This window comes from Nanorana parkeri, unplaced genomic scaffold, assembly GCF_000935625.1.
Source record: "Nanorana parkeri isolate BGI_ZX_2015 unplaced genomic scaffold, ASM93562v1 scaffold7, whole genome shotgun sequence".
NCBI classification, from domain to species: domain Eukaryota; kingdom Metazoa; phylum Chordata; class Amphibia; order Anura; family Dicroglossidae; genus Nanorana; species Nanorana parkeri.
Genome location: NW_017306275.1, coordinates 3,056,926 through 3,072,370, shown reverse-complemented (window position 1 = coordinate 3,072,370; position 15,445 = coordinate 3,056,926). Strand labels below are relative to the sequence as shown.

The 15,445-nt window shown below is 40.4% G+C and overlaps 1 protein-coding gene across 1 annotated transcript in view; it reads right to left on the bottom strand.

Annotated features, from left to right (window-relative positions):
- The window catches only part of ARHGAP28 (Rho GTPase activating protein 28), a 118,101-nt gene that overhangs the window by 23,967 nt on the left and 78,689 nt on the right, over nucleotides 1-15,445 (bottom strand). Inside the window, exons 3-8 of the mRNA XM_018553969.1 lie at nucleotides 13,333-13,550; nucleotides 8,205-8,292; nucleotides 4,809-4,957; nucleotides 2,051-2,216; nucleotides 1,875-1,966; nucleotides 205-282 (exon numbers count right to left, since the gene is read on the bottom strand). Of these exons, the coding sequence (XP_018409471.1) occupies nucleotides 205-282; nucleotides 1,875-1,966; nucleotides 2,051-2,216; nucleotides 4,809-4,957; nucleotides 8,205-8,292; nucleotides 13,333-13,550 (791 nt within the window). The remainder of the gene's footprint in view (nucleotides 1-204; nucleotides 283-1,874; nucleotides 1,967-2,050; nucleotides 2,217-4,808; nucleotides 4,958-8,204; nucleotides 8,293-13,332; nucleotides 13,551-15,445) is intronic.

Sequence of the window (15,445 nt, the reverse complement as noted above, 5' to 3'; positions counted from 1 at the left end):
ATGTATTCTATAAACATGCCCAGATAAGCAGTATTCCTAACCTTCAAACCTGGTATGAAGGTATTCATTGTAGTGCACCTGGTATTAAATGTTAATTTGTAAAATAAAGATTTTATATACAGAATAATAAAACATCAGTTTAACAATATATATGAACTGTTGAGCCGAAACCATTAAATCTTTATTTGCGTATTTTACAACTACCTTAACTCGAGAGGCTGAACCTGGCACCCGCAATATTCCTTCTGTTTCTAATCCAGTTTCCTCCAGTCTCTGTAATAACTACAGAAGAAAAGTAAGATAAACATGTATATAAATATATACAGAAACAAAATTGTAAGATTAACAGAAAATCATGGAATTTGTAAGTAAATCCCCTCCCTTTCCCTAAGTGGAAGGAGTTTAATGTAGTTTAAAACTCTCAAACCTTTTTCAATAATAAATCCAGATGATACAATTATACAATGCCCTGCAAAGTATTTCTTAAATTCTTTTGCCTAAGCACTTACATTTACCATGTTTCCGAACAGCTGGCTTCAAGTCTTTGAGCTCAGCTTCCCAGAACTTCCTTTTCAGTCCAAGATCATAAGAGACAGAGCAGTCTCCAGCTATCCATCTACTAGACCCATCTACTAGACTGAAGAAGGGAGAAGGGAGCAAAGAAGAGGAAAAAGTGGAAAGAAGGAAGCAGGGGAATGGCTTGCCTTGCTGTGCCTGTATGTTTGTGGACAATGATTCTCATTATCGATTAGTCGATTTTGGATTAGTTGACTCAGCTCAGCCGCCCCAAATGGCCCGTGCCGCTCCCACTCTGCTCAGCCATTCTCCCCCCTCCCCGAAATGCCGACACTCTGCTCAGCTGTTCTCCCCCTCCCCGCGCTGCCGCCACTCTGCTCAGCTGTTCTTCCCCCCGCGTGCGGCCGCCACCACCGACTCTGCTGCTCTCCTTCCTGTTGAAGTCTGTCACCTCCGATCCTGCTGCTCTCCCCCGCCTGTGTTGGCAGAGGCAGCGGGCATCAGAGAATAGAAAGACCGGCTGTCAGGCACTGGGGCCGAGAGAGGGGAGGTGAGCTAGGTACGGCATTGCTGGATGGGTTGGAGAGGCTCGGAGGCTGTGGGTGTGTGCAATAGCCAGTTTGCTATTGGCCATTGCAATTTGAAATAACCAATAGCAGGCTGGCTTTTGCACCCGCCCACTGCCTGCTGTCAATCAGCAGAGGAGGACCTGAAGGAGAACCTGCTGTGTGTACATTCCTTAGCTGAAGATATTCAAGCTATGTGTGCTTGAGTAGCTCCTAAAAAGTTGAAAGGTGACCCTAGGGGTCTCGTAGACCCCTAATGTCACCTTAAGGAGAACCTGTCAACTCCAATGTGCTATCACATAGGGGACTTTTGAACCACACCATGTGATAGCAATAAAGTTAACAAAAAAAAGTTTAAAAAATAAAAGTAAATAGAAATAATTTTTTAAAAAGTATATAAAGTCCCCTGCCCCCCACGAATGCATGCAAACACTCTTCCCACCCGCAGTGCGATCGCCTGCATTGGAATGCGTAGTACCAAAATGCCGTACTATTGCAAAAAATGTTGCATGCATTTTTATTCTGAAGTAAACTTTCTTTTTGTGACATTCTAGATGTGTATTTTATTTTATTTATTAAATTGTATTTCTTTTATTATTATCTGATTAATCGGAAAAAAAACAATCGGCCAACCAATCGATTATGAAAAAAATCGTTAGTTGCAGCCCTACAATATATACTTTACCTTTTAAATATTAAACATGGATTTTTGAATCACATACAGAATACTGTAAATCATTTTGTAAAAGCGGAGATAATGAAGATGATGTTTTTTTCTGTTTGCATACTTACTTTTTGAAAAATTAGGGGAACTTTAGTACCAGGCACTTTCTTTTGATCATTTTCCAATAAAGTTGTCAGAGGAACTCCGAAAAGACCATTTTCTAAGGATGCAAACAGAGCACAATCATTAAAATATTACCTCTACTGCAACACAACAAACATCTGACCTAAAGCAAATATTATACCTCTTCCTTTGATTCGCATAACTCGATTTCTTTTTAATTCAATCCCCAAAGCATCAAAAAAAGCTGTTAATTCAATAAGTGAGAGATAGTGAATTTTCTTCATGTCTTCAAAAGACAAATCTTCTACTTCAGTTAGCCCAAACCTGCTTTTCCAAACCATGAATTTCTGAAACATAATGAAAAAAATTATTATTTTACCTGGAAAGGCTGCTTAGCATCCTTTATTGCTAGGATGTAGGTAGCTCAAGCTGCGTAGTGTACTTTGTTGCTAGGATGCAGGTAGATTCTTGTTGCCTAGCATCCTTTGATGCTAGGATGCAGGCAGCTTGAGCCACCTAGCGTCCTTGGTCGTTAGAATGCAGGTACCTCCGTTCCGGCTACCATCCTTCATTGTTAGGAAGCTGCCGCTATGTGTCCTAGCAATCCCGAGCACTTTTTTTTGCTGCCAGCTTCTGCCAGCAAGATCCTGTGTACCAGTTGATATAATTTCATAGAGCTGTGTGCATGAACTCTTATTACTTTTAATTTAAAGATAAGTGTTTTATTTGAAATGCAAAATTACTACAAAAGGACTGAACCTTCTACATTAATATTTTGAACATGCAATTTCTATATTTTAGGCCAAAACTAAGGGGGAAACTAAAACTTAATTTTATTTATTTTGCAATAAGTATAGGATTTGCCCAGTTCTAATAGGTAAATACTTGGAGTTCATTGCCTGGCCACAGTTTTAGTTAAAGAATAGGCTTAGGGTGGGCATACATAGCCTAGTGTTTGCAAGTGATGCATCCAATTTGAAAATTTTAGCTTCCCAAGGAGAAGGTTATGGGAGATTTCATAGAGTTCCATAATGAGCTCTTCTCATGGCTGAAGTTGGCCATTGCTATACACAAAGGTTTTTCAGCTAGTGTGAAAATCTCTTTGTGAGTAAGTGGCCATTGTTCCTTTTCTATGGAGGAGAGAGGATGAATATTTTTATATTGTGTGTGTTGCATTTAACCATGTCCGAAAGAATCTCATAGCCAGCACAGAACTATGTTTAATGATGGGCAGATGTTTCACTCCCCGCAGATTTCAGTAAGACATCTTCTACAAATCTCTGGCCAGTCTTAGATTTAGATATCATTGGATATACAACAATTTTCACAATTTGTAACCCAGACGACTAATACAGCTGTGTTAGAGGACCAGATATACAAACAATGCTGATTACTTTTCACATTACATTTTATTACATTGCTATTGACGTCAAGCTAGTCTTTACATGTGACTAAATGTTATGATAACTTGATTTTAATAAAACTATTCTTAGCTGTTGCTTAAAAAAAATACACAATGCACTTTTTGGCATAAGACACTCTCTATGTTTAATTAGCATGGTCTTTTGAGGCAGTCTAGCTCCAGCAAGAAACAAAGCAAAAGAGCACCAAGTAAGTAGGTGAGGTATCAATGGCAACAGGCTCAATTCACTAAGCTGTAAGTCATTCTGAATTGAGAAAGCCGGTCAGATGTCCAGTGAAACGTCTTCAAGAAAAAAACAGCAAGTCCAGTTGCCTTGACTTATTTTTTACAGATCTCCATTGGGATACCTGTTCCAATGACCAAGGTCATAGATTATTTTTTTGCTGGGGGACAGGGTGTTCAGCAATAGGAGAATAATAGCGAGTGTGGCAACATTATGCTTACCATGGCAGGCGATTAAAACTGGAGCCTACTCATTGTGTACCTGGTAACATATGCTTTTCTGTACTCAGTCTATCTTGAAAAAATGTATTAACATAGTCAGTGACTACTTAGCTCCCAGTAACTGTTGTACAATATAGCATACAGAGTGCAGTGGTCAGGTGTATGAGATAACCTAGCAAGGCACAAGTAAAAAAGTAAGGAAAGTTTGAAGAGTTTAGAGGTCAGGAGTGAGTAGTAAGTAACGCAGTGTTTAGGGGTTAGTAGTAAGTAATGTAGAGTGTAGGGGTCACGATTTAAGTAGAGTGCAGAAGTCAGTAGTAAGTAGTAGGTGTGAGTATAAGACACTACAGGTAGCAGATCTGCCAGCCAATGAGATCCCAAAGCCAGGCACTCTGGTGGGCGGGACATCGTACAATGGTCTTGTTGTTAGGACATGCTATCCAGGGACTCGATGGGCTGGGTGGAAAAGATTCAAGCTCTGCACATCCACTACTGTGCCTGGGCAATGGATGGACATATGTGGGAGGTTTGGACCCCCATAACCCATTCATTATCCAGCTCATGAAAACCATCTAAGGGAATTTCACTTTGGAAAGATATTCTATCACTTGTTAAGTTTACAGGACAGGGAGTGAAGGAAAATATTCTTAGAGACAGATGCTCAAAAAAACAGCAGTTCTAACCCTCCCTATTGTATACAAAATAATAATAAAAACATACTTTAGACTTTTTTGGTTTTAGAATACCTTAAAACTCCAAATCAGGAGTGACAAACACTTATTTACACTAATCCAATTGTCACAATGCTCACCAAACTTAACATCTTCTAACTGCAGCAACTATTCCTGACCCCACATAAATTATTAGTTCAGTGTAGTCATTTCTATCACAGTGAAGCTAAACATGTATATTATATTTGTAGAAACAGTATGTGACTGGGGGCAGGGACAGTGAATAACCTCTTCCATCAGAGGCTTTTCAGTCTGGAAGGTATCATGATGACAGGCTCCCTTTAACCCATATACTATCTGAAAATCACATACTATTTATAAATTACTCTATTAGGACTTACAGGCAAAATACAATCATCCTTTTTTATTCTGTGTTTCTTCTGCTTCTCTTTATCTTTATCATCAATAACAATGGTCTCTGAAAAGGATACTTCAAAAGATAGCTCTTCTGCTACCGACGGACTGACTTTTTCTAAAGCACAGTTGTTAGCTGAAACAACACAAACAATATATACCGCTCGTTATTTCCAAATAATAATAAAAGTCAATTTTTTGTGAAAAATTCTTGTAGGAGCTCATTGCTTTCAGTCATGTTGCTAAAATGTTCTAATATTTGTAATGATGTAAAAAATATGTTACTCATAGATAACTTGTAGATAACACATACATATCTAAGAGTACTTAAATAAGAGACTCTAACCTGTCTAAGGGCCTGTGTTGCCAGTTTTGTTCGCGTTAGGCAGGTTTTGCACTCCAATACATGACTATGGGTATGCAAAACAAGTTTTAAACAAGTCTAACGCAGGTCAGAAGAAAGTCAACTGGAGGTCAATTGCACCTGTCAGTAACTTCTGAATGATCTCAAAAGCACCACAAATTGTTGTTAAACTGATGCCAATGATGCAGGCCCAAAAGCAGCCTACTAGGACTGGGAACCTTTGGCCTAGGGGCTAAACACAACCAACTAACCCTTTGATGGTAGGGGCAGGTCTCTGTGAGCCCTAGAAAGTGTGCCATGCAAAGCATGCTATGGTGCTGCATTGGTCACAGACATGGCAAAAAGTCATGGTTTATTGTGGCACACCTTTATATATCTTCCAGCATCAGCTTCTTGTGTGGCTCTATGCATTCAGTCTAATGACATCTCATAGCTGCAGGGAAAATTGGTGCTGAAAGATTTCCCTCTGTCAGACATAGTGAACACAAGTCTGAAGAGGAAGCAGATAACTAAAAACATGTTGTCATGTGTTGTTGACTGTGTTTGCCGCATTGATATCTAAGTGGTAAAGTATCTCCACTCAGGAACACTAACCTAGCATATAATATTAGTACTGGTCCAAGGGGGAGGGGGCAAATGCCTTCCTTACCCCCCAGCCCAGTCCTCCCCTGCAGCCTACAGTTCTCCAGGGCCATCACCCTAAATATATTGTGTAATTTTCAGTGTACAGTTTTCAGTTTAATCAGTTCAGATGCTGTACTATTACCTGAAAAATATATTGCCGCTGTTATACTAAAAGAGTAAAAGTCCACCCTATTCTGTCCAGTTTGGTTATGAAGAATTAAAAAAAGAGGATCTGATTTAGCAAAGTGTTTGCCTTGGGCTTCAGAAATGTTCATGCCAATCTAGAGCATGGTAGGCACTTCAGCTGTGATGAACCTTTAAATCCAATCATGCCTTTGCCTCTGGGAGTCATGACTGTGTTTTGACTCGCCTCATGGGACTTGTACTTCCACTAAAGCTGGAGTACTAAGGTTTCCTACCCTTGATCTAGGGTCAAGATCATGATTGTGTTTAACAATTACACAGTATATACAGTATTTTTTTTTAAATCTGTCTAAAAACTGTACGGGTCTTGATCACACTAACTAAAAGTACACATTCCCCATTTAAAAGCCTATGCGGACTGCTGTCCTCCTGGGTATTTGAAAGAAACACAGGCATGACTGAGATTTCTCCTTCAGTAAACAGCCCCATAAGCTTTTATTTAATAGCAGAGTGCAAAAATAATCAGAATATGACTTTGATCTGCTCGGTGCAATCAATCTATAACTGTGACTGGCTGTCATAACCGACTGCACTGCTTTTTGCTTCATTAAACAAAGGTCATACTTTGGGGATAATTGTGTAATTAAATTAGTTTAGGAATACAGTATATGCGTGAGCTGATATAAACTACAACATTTAAAGTAGCCTTGCCATTAGTGTCTCCATAACGAATCCATTATTCACATTTGATTAGTGTTCTTTAGGAGAAAGTTATAGGAGTAGAAATATTTTGTATATTGATTTATTGTGACTGCTGTTTTACAGTTCTTTGATATTCAGACGGCTTCAGTACCAGTAGAGTTACAAAAACTTCTCATTTTACTATTTCTCACATTGTGTTAGCCCAGCTAAACTACCTTACTGGACATGCACAACCCAAAGTAGGGATGTTCAGATACCAAGTACTGTACTCGGTACAAGTACATGTACAGATACTTTTCCAGCTCCAAGACTAGACTAGAGAAAAATCCAATAGTTAGGAGGCAGCTGTCATTTGTAAGGAGCATACGGAGCTCCTGGAATGTTTGCATCCCTGTTTTAATGTATGATTTTTTTTTTTAGAAGTAAATATAAGAGATGCACCGATACCATTTTTTCAAGTGCAAGTACTGATACCTGTCCAAGTACTCACAGATACAAGTACTGATACATTTTGTCATGTGGCAGTTTTTCTAAAACAATACAGACTAATGATTTCAGGACAGTGGTGGAGCGCCACAGCTAGGTACCAGCTGCAACCGCTGTGACCCTGGTAGTTTTTGTGAAAATGCCAAATATTGGCACTGGTATCTGAACTGGTATCTGAACATCCCTCACCCAAAGGCTTACAATGCTAAAGCTACTACATGAAAAGTACCTTCAATATAACATTGGCTTAAGCCCAAAATCATCTAAAGGAAAATCTCTCACACAGTTTATGATTCACAAGTCAAAGGACAGAGCACAAATAAAATTACTTAAAAATAAGGCAATCATATATGTGTAATATCAATATTAAAGAACTCTGAGCAAATAAAATCTTAATACTTGCAGTGGTGCTACCCCCTCACTGCAAGGGTTAAGTGCTCGTTTTGTCCAAGGAGTCTCACCTGAACCATGATCTTGGCTGGTTTCTAGACTGGTCCCTTCAGTCTGTCTTCCCCTCCACTCCTGCAAATGGCATCCTCACAATCTATACACTGTATAGGACGTGGTGACTCACTGGACCTTAGACCGCTGGAGTGGAGGGAGAGCAAGGCTGAAGGGACCGGTCTAGCAGTACAACTCTGTTATTTTAGCTCCCTATACAAAACGAGCATGTAACCCTTGCAATGCAAAGGTAGACCCACTCCAAGTGTTAAGATTTTATTTGCCCAGAGTTATACTTTAATATCAATGTGATATCAATAGCCCAAGAGCTGCAGAAACCCTTGTAAATGAAAAATCACACCTTCAAAAGGTAAAATGAGGATATTAATCATGCTAATATATAATTTAAAAATCTAAGCGGCAACCCAGCAACACAATAATGATTTGTCTTTTGATAATGTATGAACAATAAACTTTCTAACGGATGTTTCTGCGTATGCTGATGGTCCTGATTTAACTTTTTATTGAAGGTATTTCTTGTAACAAAACCTTGCATTTTATTCAACAGAAAAAGTTAAACAGTTACACTCTACAGTTTACTAAGAGTTCAAATCTGACTTACATGTAATTGGTTTCCAAATTGGTTTCGTTACAGGTCTTTGGACCCCGTTTGATGGAAGAGGAGATACTGGTAAAGGTTCAAATGTTGGCTGAAATAAAGAAAGAGAAAAATACTGCTTTGATAAAATATAACACTCATTTTGAGGATACAGGAAAAGAACAGATAAATTAATAAATAAGTTAATGTACTGTGTATACCAACATTATTACCACTGCACATTTTAACTACTATCAATACAAACACTACTAAATGCATTCACTTGTAAAATCTCACAAGCCTCAGTGTGCTGGTAATATGACAATTGGCAGGCAGAAATCTCAAAGTTTGTTCCTCTTGGTGGGAAAATCGCTCATCTATTGCCAGCCTTAAAGGCTCAGTACTGCTATAGTATGAGTATGTCTGCACTTCAAATCAAAAGAACTGAATGGCCCACTACATAGAGATTGAATAATAAAACTGCTTGGTTTGTTATACAGTACATCAAAATGAAAATTTTACAGATGCATTAACAAGCACCCACTGATTTCGACAGTTTCTCCCAAGAAACTCCCCCTCGCCCACCCTGGAAGAGCTGATGACAAGATAATAATGAATGTTTCATCAAAAACATTTTCGGTGTTATTAATGCCTGGGATTTGACTTTTGTCTTTTGAAGACCAGATTTCCAAGTTAAAAAGTACAATATTACTTTAGTTTTTCTGCTATAACCAGGTGAAAAACTAGTATTGAACAGTCCTGCAGTGCTCCTACCTTCTTACAGGAACGCTGCTGTACTTTGTTCTCACTTTAGGTAATTCCACTGCATCCCTGGTAAAGCAGCTCTTTGAGGTTAAAGAGTTAATAAAACAGATCAAACCCGTTTAAGAGTTAAAAATAGGGATGCACCAATACTGGTTTTTCGGTACTGAGTACGAGTACCGATATTTTTTTTCCCGGTACTCGCCGATACCGATACCAGAAGTCCCATTAAGGAAGCCAGGCGCCGTGTAATGATGCATTGCCTGGCTTCCTTATTGGTCGAGAAGCTGACCAATCAGGAAGGCAACATGACTTACTGCTCACTGCCTGGCATCCTGATACCGGAAGCTTAAGTATCGGGCTAAGTATCTGAGCATTGGGACGAGTACGAGTACTCGCCCAAATACTCGGCATCGGCACAGATACTGGTACCAATGCACAAGTTGCGCAAGTTGGTGACTTCTGTTTTATGTTGACCCTAGCGCTCAGAGTTTCCTGGCTACTTAAAACCTTGGTTGGGATCCCCTCAAGCAGATTTATATGGAGACACTCCTTGCTTTATGATTCTTCACCCTAGCCAGGGCTCAGTTTGAAGAGGACCTAGAGAGGGTGCTAGAAGCAGTATTGTTTTAGTTCCATCTGGACTAACAAACTGTTAAATAGGAGCATTTCGCATATATGTTAACTTTATTTTATCTGGTAAGAGTTCCTTTTGATCTCCAACTGTTAGACAGGCAGCAAGTGAATCCTAGCTTATTTTTATTTTTCATATTATTATGGGTTTTAAAGGGGTGGCCACAAAATGTCCCCTAAGCCAGGAATCCCAACGGTGGCAAACAGCAATGTCCCTCCACCGTTGGCTACTGGTACTATAGGAACGGTGTCTCCTCTTTTCTGCGACTATGGTCAGGTGTGTCTTAGAGAGGAGGCTTCACAGGACTGGCCATACAGATGAAGGGAGTCTACATGTTTAGTTTTGAATAGAAAAGGTTAAAATTCCTACCAATTTTTACCAGTTTTCTTTTTGCTGTCTGTGTAATAATGAGGAGAGTTCCCTTCACGTCTTGTCCTGGAGACACAACAGGGAGTGAGAGGAAATCTCTCCAAAGGAAAATTTCCCTTGGACAATTTTCACCAGAACAGGGATCCTCACGGGAAGATTTTCCCTCACTTTCTGTTCTACTGACAACTGTACAATTTTTTTAATTTCCAAAACTTACTACCGTATTTTATGAAAATAGAGAGCATGGACTAACCCAACAGGGATAAAGACAGCTGTTAAAACCTGCCTATACATATACTTTACTCAATCAAATGACTCAACTCACTGGGAGTTGGAGGTCAGAAGTCACCTAAGGTCAGACATTTGCTCTTCTGCCAACTTAATGAACACATGCTGTCTCCTGTCTTTGCACAGCAGTATCACATAACTGAGGACTGCAATTAGGAGCAAAGTAAATAACTACAGGGACCTTTCTGAGACTTATTGTTTCTAAGGAATTAGAGGCCCTCTCTTCTCACCACTGACTCATAACATTAGGAGTTAGGGAAAAACATACTGCTAAATAACTGGTTAATGAAAATATTGCATTGCAATGCTTTCCTGACATTTTATCACATGGGTAAACACATACTGGTGTTATTGGGCTAATGCACAGTGCTTAGCTAAGATGATAGGAACATCGTTGGATGCAATGCTAGTGCATCACCAATTGACTCTAACCATAAGCATCTTGACTCATGTTTGACCTGCAGGTTTCTAGTGCAATAATGTGAACCAACCCTCAACAGTCAAGTGTTTCTATGGGCTCAATTGACCTTTGTGCAGAAGACAACATCCTGACTCCTGACTCTATGTTGCCCTTTTTTCGAGAATGGCATTTTGGCCCACTTGGGATACAAATTAGGATACACATGTAGTAAATGCAAACAAGTAATCTCTGCAGACGAGTGTTTGCTTATGAAAGAATTCCTGCACAAGATGGTCCAGTGAATAGAAGTAATACTGTAGGTACACCTAAGGTTCCATTTTAGCAATCTAGGATTCTGGACATGTAATTTTAATAATACACAAGTTAATAAGTTAATACAGGTACTGCAAAAGTTGCAATAGTGGTACAAGTCCAAGTAAAGTTTTTTAAACAACATGATATTAGCATGTGTGGTGTTACAAGGTATAATAAACTTTACACTGGACATGGAATTCCAGAATAGTGATTTGGTTTGGTGAACATGAATTGTAGTCAATTAAAATTTATAATCAGAAGCTAGGTCTGAATTGAAATTAAGTTTATGTATAGCCAAAACCTTTTTCTTGTTTTGGACAGAGTATGGAAGGGTTAGAACTTGGGATGCACCGATACCGATACTAGTAACGGTATCGGTGCCGATACCGAGTATTTGGGTGAGTACTGTATCAGGAAGCCGGGCAGCGAATCATTACACGCTGCCCGGTTTCCTGATTGGCCAGGGAACGGCTCCGTGCTCACTTGTGATGAGAGAGCATGGAGCCGGGTAGCGTGCAATGACGCGCTGCCCGGCTTCCCGATTGGTCAGGAAGCTAGCATTCTGATTGGCCGGGAAGCCGGCGTCATTGCTCCCTCATCATCTCATGAATCATAATATTAAGAAAGTGACCTTAAAGCATTAGTTTGTATTGCTTTAGAAAAAATATGGCCTGTCCCTTTAAGAAAAAGTATCGGTAATTGGTATCTGTGAGTACTTGATCAAAAGTATCGGTACTCGTACTCCGTCTTAAAAAAGTGGTATCGGTGCATCCCTAGTTAGAACCCATGCCAGTTTTTCTTTTCTGATTGCTTATTGTCCTTGGGACAGAAAGTGAGGGAAAATCCAAATGCTTGAGTTAACACTAGGAAAAGGGGAAGTTTCCAATGGGAACACTTGTTCTGGTGGCAATTATCTAAGAAAGGATTTACCTTAAACTGGAGATATTTCATATCACCTTCTGTATCTATAGAGCAGGATGTGCAGTTAATTCTGTCCAGTGGCACATGGATGGCAAAAAAAACCTGACGGGTTTCAACCATCACCTACTCTATCCAAAACTGAAAAAAGTTTAAGCTTTATCAAATATACTTTTAATAAATGCATCCAGTAATCTCAGTACAATATCCTAGAATGCACCTAAAATGTTATCAGGAAATGCTAAATTGTATTATGATTTGCATTCATAGGATGTTACTGACATTCTTTCAGCTGTGAAAATACAATTAACAAATCGTCCCTCCTCACATTTCAGAACAGCTTGCTTTTCTTTCAAGCACACCACTACAGGAAGAAACATTTTACGCTTGTGCCTCATTCATTGAACTTCCTCTGCTTTATCAAGGTTTCCTGTTACATTTGCAAATATTTTTTCTTATGGAATTCCTGACCTTTGCTAACGAGGCTGAGTGCGCCTTCTTACAAACTATCACTCCATACACTTGGCATAGAGGAGACTTTTCCTGCCTATAGTGTTTCCAGATTCTAGTTGTATACAGTATGTTTTAGAGGAAAGAGGGTTCATTAATTACCCACGGAATTCTCATACTATTATAAAAAAATTGCATTTCAGTGTTTATATTTGTAACATGTCCCCATTCACACAACATACCTTAACTTCCTGAACAAGGAAGGAGCTCCTCCTGAACATGGATAGAAGCTCCTTTTGTGATGCCCAATCAGGTGTGGGTGGGGAATTTCCCACCCCTAGCTTGATGGAAGCAAGGGGGCAGGGTGCAGTGACATCATTCATCTTATACAGTATGGCCGCATGGCTATAGTAAGAAAATTACATTTACCTAATATGACCAAAAATGTCAAGCCTGTCCTTGTTCATTAGGAAGAGGTGGTTATTTCTGCTCAGATCATTCATGATATAAATTATATATAAAATACATAGAAAGTGGGAACCCCTCCAGACTGCCACAGCTGGTGTACAGTTTGAGGAACTTAATCAACAGAGTCCCCAAGGGACATAAGAACCTGTCAGGTGATTTATCTCTTCAGCATCTACCAAAATCTGAAATATCAATTAGATAAATGTAATGTTTTATAGGAATGCATAAAAAGAGACAGGAATCACCAATGCTATTCTCTGCAGAAGTTAACTTACAATACCAGAGGACAGGGCAGTGCAAGGATTCTTGCCTACACAGGCAAAGGTGCCGCCCCCCCCACCACCACTTCCCCAGCACCCCTAAGGCAGCTGCCTATGCCACCTTGCCGGCCCTACCAGAGGATATGAAAACTGCCATATTTCAGTGAAATATCAATGTTTGCAGCTTTCTGGATGAAGTGGGGCACAATACACAATAATTTATACCAAAAAAGAGAATGCAAATAAAAGATAAGTTTACTTGTTATTGAACCTTCAGTTTATACTCACTGTTGATTCATTAATTCCAAAGATATCCCTCACATCCCTCACTGAATGCTTGTTCTTTATTCTCATAGTCTGAGTATAAGTGTTGTATCTTTTTTGTACAGCAGCTGATTGTGCCCGGGTCAGCGTAGACAACAAAGCCTGGCCATCATGTTCCTGAGTGCCAGAGATAAGAGTAGAAAGACCCACTTCTTGTAACCATTCTGCTTCCAGCTCTCCATCTGTAAAACATAATTATATAACAATTTACTGGAAAGCGAGTACAGAGATGGATTGTGTCTGGAATTATTTAGAATTGTTTTAGATGGCTGGGGGACTATAGCTACTGCAATATTTCTAAACAGATGCCTAAAAATCTTCAGTTTATTCAGTATGCACATGAACACAACCACACTATTGTTATAGCTAACTGTATGCAAAGATAAAGTACAGGTGTGTTTTGCGTATATATATATATTTTAAATATATATATTAGGGATGCACCGATACTGGTTTTTCGGTATCGAGTACGAGTACCTATACTTTGCTTTTGGTATTCGCCAATACGATGACCGATGCTTCCGCTGGCATGGAGCCAGCTACTCAGCCAATCAGGAAGCCGGTTGGTCAGTAATGACCTGGCTCCGAGCTTCCTGATTGGCTGGGAAGGTGACTTGATGATGATTGGCTGTTGAAGCCGCACAAAAGAAACAAAAACGCAGTTATGACTCCCACAGGACTGCTCCTCCTTCATATCAACCGGGGGATATGGTGTGGCTTTCCACCTGAAACCTGCATCTTAACGTTCCCTCAAAGAAACTTGGCCGACTCTGCCTCCGCAGTTGTGATCCACAAACCCCCAACCTCACACCAGGTGTTACACTGGAAAGCCGGCTTCCCAGCCTATGAGCATCGAGCCGACTGTTTGGCCAGCTCCATGCTGATTGGCTGGGAAGCCAGTTTCCCGGCCTATCAACAAGGAGGCGGCTGTTCGGCCGGCTCGATGCTGATTAGCTGGGAAGCTGGCTTCCCAGCCAATCAGAATGGAGCTGGCCTCCTGGCCAATCAGGAACCCGGGAGGCGGGTCATTACTCACTGTCCAGCTTCCTGATCGCACAGGAAGCTGGCTCCATGTTCCCCTACAGCACTACCGGTCACAGAAAATCTTCCACTGACCGGAAGTTCCAGCTTCGGGGAAGGTATCGAGCATTTGGATGAATATACACTAGTATCGCTATCGGTGCATCCCTAATATATATCCCCATTCTCAGGGTATTATTTGTTTGTATGTCATGTTTTACTAAAATGTATTCACATGAAGAGATCCGCCCTATCCTTTATTACCTATATCATTATCACCAGGGATGGCATCACAGGGTCCCTTATTCCATGATGTCCCAGGCCCCTCAGCAACTGCCTGAGGGTAGTGTGGCAACAGACATCATACAGTTTTTGATTTTACATTTTTATTAAGCTCAAAGATAATAAGTTCTGTGGATTCCTTATCTTTGTGAATTATTATAATATCGTGTTCATCTCCGATTTAAGGCTTATTCACATCATCTCCAGACCAGTGCATTTTTTTTATCTGCACCAAAAATGTACACAGTAATCTCAATGGTTTTAAATTAAGGGGTCTATTCACAAAGCTGCCGAAGGATCTGGCCGTAGCTTCGGCCGATCCTTCGGCTAGCTTCGGCCACAGGACCCCTTCGGTTCAGGAGAACCGAGGGGGTGCTGTACGGGCCATTCACAATAGCCCGTACAGCTCCCGATCACGGCCGAGCGGCTCAGTCGAGCCGATCGCATATGCCTCGGCTCGGCTGAGCCGTGCTGAAAGCCGAAGCTGGCCGAGCGGCCGGCCATTGGCTGGCCGACAGCCTGCTTCTGACAGCTGGGCCACTTTCAGAGAGATCAGCGTCCCTGGTTGCTAACCAGGGACACTGATCTCCAAATAGCTGACTCTCCCTGGCACCCCGGGAGTCTCCTGCTCCCTGCCGCCAAGGAGAAAAACCCCGCTGTTTCTTTTTTCTTTATTCTGAGACGAGCATGTCAGAATAGAGAAAAAAAAAAAAGAAAAATTCCCATTCAAAAGCATTGGGACATTACTATTGGCTATTTCAATTTCAATAGCCAA